The 13,533-nt window shown below is 26.7% G+C and overlaps 2 protein-coding genes and 1 long non-coding RNA gene across 4 annotated transcripts; all 3 read right to left on the bottom strand.

Annotated features, from left to right (window-relative positions):
• Positions 1–212: 212 nt before the first annotated feature.
• Positions 213–3,729, bottom strand: ERAF16 (salicylate O-methyltransferase-like). 2 transcript variants are annotated; one of them, XM_031886483.1, is made up of 4 exons: positions 3,598–3,729; positions 3,023–3,447; positions 954–1,208; positions 213–787 (listed from the first exon to the last, which is right to left on the bottom strand). In XM_031886483.1, exons 2-4 carry the CDS (start codon positions 3,413–3,415, stop codon positions 398–400), a joined length of 1,038 nt encoding a protein of 345 aa, XP_031742343.1. In that variant the 5' UTR covers positions 3,416–3,447; positions 3,598–3,729; the 3' UTR covers positions 213–397. The 2 variants fall into 2 exon arrangements, with proteins under 2 accessions (XP_031742343.1, NP_001267679.1); NM_001280750.1 differs by having other exon boundaries at positions 244–787; positions 3,023–3,430; positions 3,598–3,688.
• Positions 3,730–7,346: 3,617 nt separating this feature from the next.
• On the bottom strand, positions 7,347–8,828 carry LOC101218310. Its single transcript, XR_969897.2, has 3 exons — positions 8,653–8,828; positions 7,901–7,964; positions 7,347–7,794 (listed from the first exon to the last, which is right to left on the bottom strand). It is a non-coding gene; the product is annotated as an uncharacterized LOC101218310 (long non-coding RNA).
• Positions 8,829–10,194: 1,366 nt separating this feature from the next.
• On the bottom strand, positions 10,195–12,044 carry LOC101218551 (salicylate carboxymethyltransferase). Its single transcript, XM_004143539.3, has 4 exons — positions 11,901–12,044; positions 11,339–11,740; positions 10,744–11,004; positions 10,195–10,651 (listed from the first exon to the last, which is right to left on the bottom strand). Exons 1-4 carry the CDS (start codon positions 11,973–11,975, stop codon positions 10,274–10,276), a joined length of 1,116 nt encoding a protein of 371 aa, XP_004143587.1. The 5' UTR covers positions 11,976–12,044; the 3' UTR covers positions 10,195–10,273.
• Positions 12,045–13,533: the final 1,489 nt, after the last annotated feature.

Below are 13,533 nucleotides of genomic sequence, written 5' to 3' on the forward strand. Positions count from 1 at the left end.
CCACGTCTAAAATGATAAGGAATGGACCAAATAAGTTGTGACAGAGTTAAACTCCTCCAATCATGAAGTGCTTGTGTTTAGGTAGAAATTAGCATGTTTAATGACTCATTTTCATACTTTTAGACACGTTTCATGACTCCTCCTATATTAAAAGATTTCTTTATCTTTCCGCCACACAAAAATAAAATTAAAAATTAATCAAATACAAACTATGATATAATATTTATATAGGTAGATATAAGATTCGAAAATATAACCATTTAATAACATATAATTAAAGAGAAATACAATATTGTATTTGGATATTCCAATATTTTGCCTTGTAATTAAACTCTCCATATCATTAATTACAAGGCAAAGGCGTAGGGTTGTTGTAGGCATAACTTTAACTTTGATATCATGAGATTTTCTTAGTCAATGAGATGGTGAGATTAATGCATTCCATAATCCTGTGTTTTGCCATGCAACCAGCAACAATGTTTCTGTGTCTGATAAATAATTCATCCATAATGGCTTCTCCAAAATGACGAATCAAAAGTGGTTCAGACACAGATTGAATACATTTGGCAAAATCATAGTCAGTAGCATCGGCCAGGGAATTATTAATTAGTGGAGTACTTGATTCTTCTTCAGTTTTATGAACAGTATGGTTTAAATTAATACTTGAAGCTTTCAATTGATTAAGGATGAAGCTTCCTTCCTTCACAACTTCGGCTTCCACTTCCTTTGGCGATGGAATATAGTATGGAATATTGAATGAATCCGCCTTTTTCTCTTCCACAATTCCCTTTTACAAACATTTGTCTCATAATTATTTTTCAAAAATACTTGTGTGTAAATGATATTAGATATAAAATCATGTTTAATAAAAATATTATGGGTAATGAACAATGAACTGTGCCTCAACCTTCAATCTAAAAGTTTAGGGCTAAACAAAAGTAGGGATATTTTACCTCAGCCACCATGGTATTGAGAGCTAAACCCAAAAGCTCCCAAATATAGTAACCTCCAGATTTTGATGGATCTTCACTTGTTCTTCCAACCAATGTTAAAACCATACCTCCACCCATTACCAATTCCTCGGCTCGACACTTCAAAAACATTGAAAAATCCTTTTGAAATTGCTTATAATAAGCTTCACCCACACTCTTTGGACTTGTACTACCTATGTAAATGTTCCCTTTGTTATTCTCTATCCCCACAGGAACCTGCAGCAATATCCAACACATATAATTTAACCATATAACATATACAACTAAATAAATACACATCAACAAAATACAAACATGTTCGAAGTGAACCCGGTTTTAGGTATTGAAGTAAGAGAAAAAATAAAAAAAAATTCTATCGTCTCATCAAGTTTCAAGACTTTAGATTTTTGTTTGAAATGACATTTTTGAGAAAGATACTGGTGATGTATGGAGTTAGTAGGTGCATTGTATTGTATCAAAAGGCAGATAAAGAAAAGATTTGAGAACAATGATTGAAATACTTTTTTTTCTTGTTTGTTTCGAATTATAATCTGATTTGATACTTTTTGGTCTTTTTTTTTTCCTTGTTAGGCAGAGTTGTTTGCACATTTTTTCTAATTATTTTCGAAACTTTTTCTAAACTATAATTATTTGAGAAACTATGATAAAAATAGGGTTGGGCAAAAAAACTAGTAGGGTAGTTTTGGATATACACATTCTTTTTAATTATTTATATATATATATATATTACTTGTGAGTTCCATAGTTTCCTTTTTTTTTATTATTTATATATTAGTGACCCTACACATTTTCTTTCCCATTATATATATAAATATTTCAATTATAAAAATATATTTACTTATAAAAATTAATATCTTTTCAATATTAATTTATTTTTGGCTTTATTTGTTTTTTATATATTAAATATCTTAATATTTAATTTTTTATTAAATTTATATTTTCTGATTTATTATTTCTTAATCAAAAGTATACATATCTATCTTTTTTTTCTAATTTTTAATTTTTTTAAAAAACACATATATTAACAAAATATGTTATTATAAAATACATGAAACAAAATTCTACTACATTTTTGTTTAACTTCTCTCAGTTATTATTATTATCATTTAATTTGTTTAACATATTTTTTAATAACATATTTTGTTAATGTATGTGTTTTTCTAAAAAATGAAAGCTAAAAAAATATGTATAATTTTGATCCTAAATAATCCAATTAAATTAAGAAATGTAAATTTAATTAGAAAAATTGAAAATTGAAAATTGAAATATTTAATATATATACAAATAAATAAATTAAAATAGGAAAGATATTAATTTTAATATATAAATATATTTTATAATTGAAATATTTAATATAATATAATGAAAAAGAAAAGAGGTAGGGTCCACTAATATATACTCAAAACTATCTTATTTTTGTAAATAATTTCTCAAATTACTATATTTGAGAAAAAGTTTTTCTTTTCAAAAGAACGTGAAATTCGCAGTACAAAACACATATATTTTCAAAAAGGTGGAGAGAGATGAGAGACAAAAGATAGAAAGTAGTAATAATAAATACATTAATGTCACGCAAACAACAACCTAGCATATATATACTTAATATATTCATGGCATTGTAAACAGTCCCAAAATATTCAGCTAGTCTTACATATAAGAAATGGAAGATCAAAAGATGTTAATACCATAGACAAAAACAAAATTATATTTCCGCTGTTATGACCAAAAATATTGGGTTTAAAATCTCTATAATTTCAGTCAGTTAGGTTAGATCAAACATGTACTAATCACAAAAACTAAAAGTGTATATATTTTTTAAAAAATAGTTTTAATATTATTGCGATATAAGTTCCATTTATTTTTATTATTTTACTCTAAATAATAAATATTTTGAGTTCTAAATTATCGTTTATATTTTATTTGAAGGGATTAGAATGGTGGTCAATGTGGTTGAACAAGAATAAAAAGTGAAAATAAGAAAAGTAAGGAACCAAAAGAGTAGAGTTGAGAGCAAATTTGTTTAAACTTACCCGAGAAAGCCAATGGAGGCTACTAGATGAATGGAAAAAATGGACACTTTTGGTGGGAAAGAGTCTGGCATAGAAAGAACCGGGAACTCCGTTGAAGAAACATGGACCAAAATCACCTCCAATTTGGGTCCCCAAATCTTCCAAAAACCTTGGTAATGATGTAAAGACAGCATTGAAGTCATTTCCGTGAAGATCATTCAAGAAGATTTGATACTCCAAAGGCAGCCTTTGGTGAAGCTTTTGGCGAATCTCTTCGACTTGTTTGATCAAGTAAGAAACAAGCATTAGAGTGTTTTGTCCTGAAGAACAACCCAAATCTGCTATAGTTATGGATGTTGGAATGTGTTGATTGTAGAAATTGGTAAGAGCTTCCTTTGCAATTGAGCATGTCATGGATATTATCTCTCGCTGCGTTGTTAAAAAAACTCAAAAAAATAATAAACTTTGGTGTTAATATAATTAATTAGAAAAATGATAAATCAAACAACTGTTTGATCTTGATGAAAATTTTGGGCTAATATGGTGTTATAATATATATATAAAGATATATACTCAGAATCATTAAAAACATTAACCTGAAGTCTTGAGTTGTTGGCATAACTGGTGTTTCCCATACCTCCATTTACATGCAACATTTTTCCACTCAAATTTCTCTTGAAATTCTTCTATGCTTGCTATTGCAAAGGAAGGGGCACACTCCCATTTATTATATATAGAAGACACCAAATATTTAGATTGCAACAATCAAAAGGAAACCTTTTTCTAAAATACATTTGAGAAATTATTGACAACAATGGGGTTGGATCAAAATTATTGATAAAAATAGGGTAGCCCTTCTTTTTAATTATTTATATAGATATACTATTTGTGGGTCCTATAGTTTTTTTTCATTATTTATTTATATTAGTGGATCCTATATCTTTTTTTTATTATATATATATTAATATATTTTAATTATAAAAATATATTTACTTATTAAAATTAATATCTTACCAATTTTAATTAATTTATATGTACATATATTAAATATTTTTAATTGGCAATTTGCAATTTTTCTTATTAAATTTACCTTTCTTAATTTAATTGGAATTATTTCTAGATATATAAACTATATATTATTTTATATTCTATTCTTTTCTTATTAAATTCACATTTTTTAATTTAATTTTATTATTTCTAGATCAAAATTATACATTATTATTTTCAATTTTCAATTTTTTAAAAAAAAACATATATATTAACAAAATATGTTATTAACAAATATATTAAACGAATTAAAATGGTAATAATAATAATTAAGAGAAGTTGAAGCTTACTCAAAATAATAATAATAATAAAACAATTGAAGCCACCAATGCACATTGCTTACGTAGGTAATTGAATAAAAAAATTAATATTTATGACAAAAGAAAAAAAAATCGTGAAATAATTTAAAGCTGATGGAAATTATGGTTCAATTTCAAATTAAATTTAGAAAATCTAACCTAATCAAATTAGGAAGAGGAATTTATTGTATCTGTTACAAAAATTCAATAGGAACAAAATCAAATTAGATATCGTGTGATTTTGTGTAAAATAAATTAATTTTATTTTTTTTATAAAATAATATAAATAAATAAAATGTATATTGTCTAATATAAATTGATTTGCATTTCCCCTCAAATGATTGGTTTTATTTTCAATTTTTATAAAACAAATTCATTTAAAAAAATGATTATTATACAAAATTTTTACTTTTTTAAAAAATTAAAACCTTAATCATTATTACAATTGTTATTCTTTAAAGAATAAAAAAATTTGTAGGATAAAAATAGGTGGTTAAACATACATAAAATACAAATATGAAAAGGTAAGAGTTAAATGAGATAATAAAAAATATTGTTTATTAAACAAAAATACAATATAATTTTGTTGAATGTATTTTTTAATAACATATTTTTGTTAATATATGTGTTTTTTAAAAAAGAATTAAAAATTTTAAAAAATAGATATGTATAATTTTGATTAAGAAATAATAAATAAATAATGTGAATTTAATAACCAATTTAAATATTGAGATATTTAATATATATATATATATATATATATATATATATATATATATATATATATATATATATAAATAAATAAAGTCAAAAATAAATTAATATTGGAAAGATATTGATTTTAATAAGTAAATATATTTTTATAGTTGAAATATTTAATATATATATAATAAAAAGAAAAAGCGTAGAGTTCACTAATATATAAATAATTAAAAAGAACTATGGAACCAAAAGTAATATATATATATATATATATATATATATATATATATATATATATATTATAAATAATTAAAAAGAAAGGTGAGGTCCAAAATTACCTGTTTTTTTATCGATAGTTTTGTTATAACTCCATTTTTGTGAATAGTATCTCAAATCACTATATTTTAGAAAAAAGTTCTTCAAAATGATAAAATTATAGTTTAAGTCAGTTTTTAAGTTTTTTATCTTGATATTTACTTTGAGTAACACTCTCAATTTTAGATATACGTGTGTGTTAAATTCAATTTAGAAGAAAATTACAGTCGCACCAGATGAGAGAAAAAAAACATGAGTTTTTTCTTTGAAATATAAATATTTTATTCAATTTGCTCTTTTTTACCATTTTTATTTTGTATGCATCTTGAAAAACAGTAAAAAAATATGGAAACTTTTATAAAATATAGTAAAATTGGTTGAGTGCAACTTTTTTACTATATTTTGTAAATAATTTCAACAAGGATCGAAAGAATAATTAGAAGATATATGTATGTGCTTCGGTTGATTTAACCAGTATAATTAATGGAGAATTGTATGCGTAAAATTTTTTTATGTTTAATAATTGAGTTTAAACTCATATATCATATGCGTATGATGATAAATTTCAAACTGCCATTGTTGTGAGTAATACCGTTGATGGGTTGGGTAGGATGACATATATCAGCTATGATGGTGGTTATTACTTCCTTAAAAAAAAAATCATCATTAAGAATTCCATAAAACCATTGTATCAACCCTCTATTTTAGGTAATTTCTCAACCAAAACAGAGTTAAAACTTCAAGAACACATGGTACTATTTTCATGTATTGATTATTTTAAATGAGAGAGGAGCTACAAATAATTTCAATTATAGTAAAAAGAAAAAAAAAAACATCCAGGCCAAAAAATGATTTGAATAGATTTAAATAATAATTATGTAATTTTTTCTGTCTCAATATTGAGTCCCATCATTAATTAATAATAAAAATAAATGTTAAGATGAGTAATTTCTTGGCAGATGGTTTAGATTTTTTTCATGTAAATGAAAATCATATGTTCTACGTTTTCTATGCATTGTTTTCAAACCTTCAATCAAAGATGTACGAGGGACATAATTGTAGAACTGGTGATGACTTCTTCTTTGTGTCCATTACAATTTTGTGGGTATTAGTTTTCCATATTTTTATTTATTAATTATTCTTAAAAATAATAAACTTAAATCAACACTTTCAAATTTTCTTAATTAAAAAAATTAAATTTCTCACTAAATTTTCTACAAAATTAATTTCATACGAACAATTTGAAATTTTAAAAAAATTATTCAAAGTTTTGAGTACATCAATTTATTTAGAAGTAAACAATCACCCATCAAATTATTCATATATGAAGTCTAGCTTTAGATAGATTTGCTATTGAAATTAAACATATATATTTAGTATTTTGAATATTAAATAATCACAAAACTTGAATTTTAAAAATATATTAATATAATAATAACAACAATTTCACAATTTCGTAGGATGTTAAATACTAAGTCTAACTTGATATACTTAAAAAAGAGTTTAAAGTCTAAATTGATACGATTACTAGTTTTGTTTTCTTAACCCTCGTCGACGTTTCAGAGATGAAATAAGTCACATTATATGATATAACATAATTATATTTTATGGAAAAACGTTCTTTTAAGTAAGAAATGTTTAACTCATGGTTAGTACAATATTTCAGCTAATCCAATCGTTTATATTTTTTGTTTTTGTATAAGAGAATTTAAGGGATCCCTTTCGTTTTCGCAACTTTCACCCATCCAATTTATATTTCACATTTATTACCCAGTACTCTTTCATCTCTATGTTCCCTAATTTCAGGGCAACATTATTTTGGTTGTTGAATTCATTTATTTATTTTAATTTAAAAAACGATTACTATTTATCAATTTAATTATTATATATAAAATATATAATAATCTTATATATTTTAGTGAGATTTTGGATAAGCTTGATGGACTTATCCAAATACGATTCAAATAAACAATGGCTTATGGTTTAGCTCAAAATAAAGATAGATCCTTGCAAGGTCTGGATTCAATCATTATAAATGTTCCAATGACTTGGACATGGTTGACGACCAAGCTTCCTTCTTTTAAAACCTCTGTTTTTACTTCCTCCTAAACTTGGCATGAAGTTTGGAATATTGAATCTATCAATTTTGTCTTCTCTGATCATCCCCTGCTTATGAATTCACCCGATAAATTATATTGAATTACATTTAGACACTAATTAACAAAAAAAAGAAAAGAAAAGTACACACAGAATAATAATTTCACCTCCTTAACCATGTCACTCATAGCTAAATTCAAAAGGGTCAAAGTGGGACAAAAACAGTGAGAAATCATTTTGAAATTGCTTATAATACCCTTCAATAACATTCTTTGGACTTGTACTATTTATGAATATGTTCCCTGTGTTTATCATCTCCATCCCTTCAGGTACCTATATACATATATGTATATAATACGAAAACTTATTAGTAAATATAACACAAATGATTATATGAGTTCCTTTTATAGAGAATAAGATTTTGAATAATTAGAATCACCTGAGAGAGTTAGTGAAGAGCGTAAGAAGAATGAACAAAATGCAAACTTCTGTTAGGAAAAAGTCTGCCATAAAAAGAACCAGGAACTCCATTAATTAAAGAAACATGTTCCAAAATCAATTCAAATTTGATTATTCAAATCTTCCATGAAATTTGACAACGATCTAAAAATGGAATTGAAATCGTTTGAAGGAAGATCGTTGAAGAAGATTTGTTATTGGATTGGTTTGTCATCGTGAAGTTGAATGATTTCATGAAATTGTTTGATTAAATTGGAGAGAATAGTAAGAGTGTTTGGTTCGGAAGAACATCCCAAATCTGCAATGCTAAAATTGGTAATTGGAATATTTTCAGTGCACAAATAATCTTCAACGGCTTCCTTTATGATTGGCCATGCTATCGACATTTCTTTTCGCTATAATCATAATTTTGTCACAAAAATCATAACAAAAAATAAAACTTCAATGCTAATGTATTGATATATATATGTAAATTAAAAAAATAAAAAAAGAAAGAGAATTGAAGCATTATGCACTAGCATCAAGTAAAAGAGAAAAAACACCCAGCACAGTCATGCCAAACTCTATATAAACTACTTGTTGGTGATAATAATGATGATGAATATGAAATTGAAGAACACAAAACATATGTTTTTTTCTTTTCTGTTTCTTTTTTTTTTTTTTTTTGGAACAAATAGTGAAAAAGGGAATTGAAATGAGTTTATGATTAAAAGTGGAAAAAGATAAGAAGACCTGAAGCAAGGAGTTTTTAGCATAGCTTTTGTCTCCGACTCCTGAATTCATATGAAGTATTTTACAAACCTCCATATCTCTTTGGATTTCTGTATGGAGGAAAACGAGGTTTATTCCAGGCTATCCCTTCACCATAAAGCCTATCCTCATTTACTTTAGATACTCTTTGAACTTAAGGTAGAAAATGACAAATTATGTAAAAGGTTTTAAAATGGCTTTATTATGGAGTGTAGAGTTGTAATTTTACTTCAATGACATTTTTGTAATTAAGTGCATCTCAAGAGGGTGGGGGGTAGCCGACAGTCCAAAACAGAAGAGAGAGAGAGCAACCGGAAAAACACATCCAAAGAGAAGAGAGAGGTAGCCGCGGGAGAGGAAGACGTTGGCGTTTAGCCGTGAGTTCCGAAGTTGGTTTCCGGTAGAGTTGGAGCGGTTTGACGTTGGAGGAGAACTCCGGTAGAGTGAGAATATCGAGCGCCGTTCTTCCGGCGGTTTTTCCGGTGAGTTTCAGCTGTGTGTGTTCGGCTGCGTTTTTCCGTCGTGTTTCACGGTATACGTCTGGTTCGGCGTGTTAATTTAGAGACGGTTGATTATTTATTAATATCTGTAATCTTGGACTTTGATTGCTCCTATTAAATCTCATGTTTTTAGTAACTATTGTATTACCATGTTTTTATTTCAATTATACTATACTTTGAGCAAAATATTATTAGTTATGATCATTCTATTCAAATTCATTTATGGTATGTTATTGTGTGTGTGTGTTTTTTTTTATCTTATCTTGTATTGTCAAAATATTTTTAGGTTTATTAATGAAGTTTTAATGAATTTGATTACTTCGTTTATACGAAGTATTTTGAAAACTCCAAACCCATGTTTACTATTTACAGATTATTTTATTGGATTAGTCGACGCTGCTCTTTTGGCTTCAAAGAAATCGAACTTCAATTTTCAAGAAACCCACAACCATATGAGTCATTTGTGGGACGTTTGTATGTTGCTTAAATTAGAAACCCTTGAGCTATTCTCTACCTCTATTGTTCAATATCATCTATTAAGGTGGTGGGATGCAATATGAAATTATTAATTAAAGATGTATCAAACTTAGATATCGTGTTAAGATATTTATCCTCTTTCTTTTTGTTTCTTGATTAAAAATACCTTTAAACTTAAAAAATACCTATATTATGTAGAATTTATTTGAAGTTTTATTGAATTTGAAAAGAATAATTTTAAAACAAATTATATGGATACGGTTTTATATATATAGAAATATTGTAAAACGTACGTATATGGTTGAACATTTTTTTAAGGTTATAAATGGTGCAAATATAATTTCCAAACTTCAAATGTTATCTTTTTGCAACCATATTGTAAGCTTTTCATTTAAGTTTAGGGTAATTAAACTTTCCTTACACATGCTTGTTTTGGCCTCCCAAAGTACTTTTGTGTGCAAAATAATGATCTATTGTATAAGATAATGATCCATTAAAAATAGAAAAGTTTGAATTATTTATTTAGATAAAACCTAAGAATCAAAAGTTCTTACAAGCATATGTATCATACATTTATTTTATTAAAAAGAAACTAAGATTGTCTTACATAATTTCCAATAACTTTACTATATCTTAGTAAGGGACATAGTGAGGTTTACATACTCGTATTTTTTGTTGGACATCTTATACTTAACCATTTTGCTATACCTTTGAAATAATTCATCAACAATGGCTTCTCCAAAGTGGGAAATAAAAAGTGGTTCATACACAGATCTAATGCATTTTGCAAAATAATAACTACTATCAACAACGTCATGAACATTATTATTTGATAATAATTCGTCAAATTCGCCGTTATTGTAGAAATTCCAATCAATTCTTGACACTTGAACACGGTTTATCATGAAGCTTCCTTCTTTTAAAATCTCTGTTTTTACTTCCTTTGGACTTGGCCTGTATTTTGGAATATTGAATCTATCAGCTTTCTCCTCTTTAATCAACCCCTGTAAAATTAGACAATTTTTACTCATGAAAAGAAAACGAAAGAAGAATATATATTTTAATATAATAATAATTATAATGTATTTTAATTCACCTCTCTAACCATGCCATTGAGAACCAAATTCATAAATTTAATATCGTAACAATAATAATCTGTGTTTGGTGGATATTCATCCGTTCTCCCTAATATGGTAAAAACCATTCGTCCACCAGTTACTATTTCTTCTCCACGACACTTCAAAAACAGTGAAAAATCCTTTTGAAATTGCTTATAATACCCTTCAATCACATTCTTCGGACTTGTACTGTCTATGAATATATTCCCTTTGTTGATTATCTCCATTCCTTGAGGTACCTAAACATTGAATTTCATAGTTAAAGCACTTGTTTATCAATAAATTTGTAGAAATTAACTGACCAACATGTACAAATACAAATGAATTATTTTTATCAAATATAATTGTCCATATATATAATCCAAATGTTCAACCACATGGTTCAAACGTATTCTTTATTTAATTTGTACATTGTTGAAGTGATTAGAATAATAATGAAGATTCTTTTAGAAATAATTAACATTGTATTAGAATAATAATGAAGATTCTTTTAGAAATAATTAACATTGTATTAGAATATAATATGAAATTGAGGTTTTTGATGTGGAGAGAGCACAAGATTTTGAGAATAACCTGAGAGAGCCAGTGGACACTATAAGAAGAATGAACAAAGTGCAAGCTTTTGTTTGGAAAGAGTCTACCATAAAAAGAACCCGACACTCCGTTGAAGAAACAGTTGTTTCCGAAATCATCTCCAACTTGGTTCTTCAATTCTTGCAAGCAATTTGGCAAGGATCTAAAAATGGCATTGAAATCATTTGAAGGGAGGTCGTTGAAGAAGATTTGATATTGGGTTGGTTTGTTAGTGTGAAGTTCAACTTGTTTGATTAAATTGGAGATGATCATAAGAGTGTTTGACCCGGAAGAACATCCCAAATCTGCCATGCTTAAAGTGGTAATTGGAATGTTTTGAGTACTACAAAAGTCTTCAACTGTTTCCTTTATGATTGGCCACGCCATGGATATTACCTTTTGCTAAACCACATGATGATAATAAAATCACAAATAAAATTGATCACCCACACCAACTTGACATAAAACCCTTTGTTAATTAGTACGATATAAATAAGGATGATAACATGAAATGGAAGTACCCAAATATATATGTTTCAAAAAAAGGGAAAAAAGAAAAGACCTGAAGTAAGGAGTTTTTGGCATAGCCTTTGTCTCCATCTCCTGAATTCATATGAAGTATTTTGCAAACCTCCATATCCCGTTGCTTCTCTCTAATTAGGAATTTGTGTATGGAGGGAGAGGGACCCTTTTATCTCCAACTCTATCTCTTACGATCCTTCCCCCCATGCACATTTAATTTAATTTATATGCCTTTCCAGGTGAACAGTGTGTCAGTAATGGAGTCCCTAGCTGGCTACCAAAATCAATCCTTTTGTAAAAACACTAAAATGGGTGATTTGAATAATTAAGATTATTTTAAATAAAAAAATAGAAAAAGTGAGTGAAAATCAAACATATTAGGTAGAAAGGATTGTTTTTGTTTTGGCATTATAGAAATGGTCCTTCAAAAGATGCATTCCACTTCTTCTTTTTTTATTTTTTTTATCTTCTTACCCTCTCTCTCCTGCACTCAATGCAAACGAATAAAAAGAAAATGACAATAATATATATAAATGTTATGAAAACTCTAATATTAGTGTTTTCGTAATCCCCTAAAAATGTGTTCACACGTTACAGTTATTCTCTTTGTTCTTCCTCTTTCCTCCTCATCTTCCTTCCTTCCTTTTTTTTTTTTTTTTTAATTTTAAATTCCTTCTTCTTCCTCTATCCCTTCTTTATTTTTCTTTTTTAGTTTTGAATTCATTCTTCTTCTTCTTCCTTTCTTTAGTTTTAAATTCGTTCTTCTTCCTTTTCTTCTTTTTATTTTTTTCAGTTTTGAGTTCGTTCTTCTTCCTCTCTTCCTCTTCCTCTCTCTCTTCTTTCTTTTTTCCTTTTTTTTATTAAATTTTTTTAAATTCATTCTTCTTCCTCTTTATCTTCCTCTTTGTTTTTATTGTCAGTTTTTAATTATTCTTCTTTGTTCTTTTTTTTTCTTTTTCTTTTTTCATTTTGAAATTTATTAATTGAAAATTCTGAAAATCAAACAAAGTCAAAACCATAAAAGGAAGAATAAGATAGAGAATCAAATAGATTCTCTTTTGTGTGTTGAAATGAAATTGAGAGGAAAAGTAATAAAGATAAACTCATCACATATAAAAACACGTTTACTTACAAAAATAAAAAATTGAAAAAGTCTTTAATTCATCGCTCTTTTTTCTTCTTTTTGTCTTTTTCATTTTAATTAATTTATAATAAAGGAGTCTTTTTTTCAAAAAAAAAAAAAAAATTAAAATTGCATATTGTTTTAATACTCTTCTTTTAATTAAACTCCAGCAATTGCAATACAACTTCAAAATGATAAATTAAAAGCAACTGCAAATGGACAGAAATAAAAACATGTAACAGAAGTTGAATTACTACTAAGGCAAGAGAGGTTATGTAAATCATATTCGGAAGGTAAACCGTATCGAACATAACTTAAATTGGAGTATTGCAATCTTCTCGTGGAATTAAGATAACGTTTGACCAATTATCGATTTTATTACTTTATACTTTTATTTTGTGAACTTGTTGACTGGATTTGTATTGTCCTAAGGCTTAATTACAATTGTTATGAAATTTTATATATTTATATTTCATTAAACACATAAACACACGTTAAAGAAATTAATTGGTTGTGATGTTTTCTTATATTTTAAAATTCGTCCACGTTT

This window comes from Cucumis sativus, chromosome 6 (assembly GCF_000004075.3).
Source record: "Cucumis sativus cultivar 9930 chromosome 6, Cucumber_9930_V3, whole genome shotgun sequence".
Classification (NCBI taxonomy): Eukaryota; Viridiplantae; Streptophyta; class Magnoliopsida; order Cucurbitales; family Cucurbitaceae; genus Cucumis; species Cucumis sativus.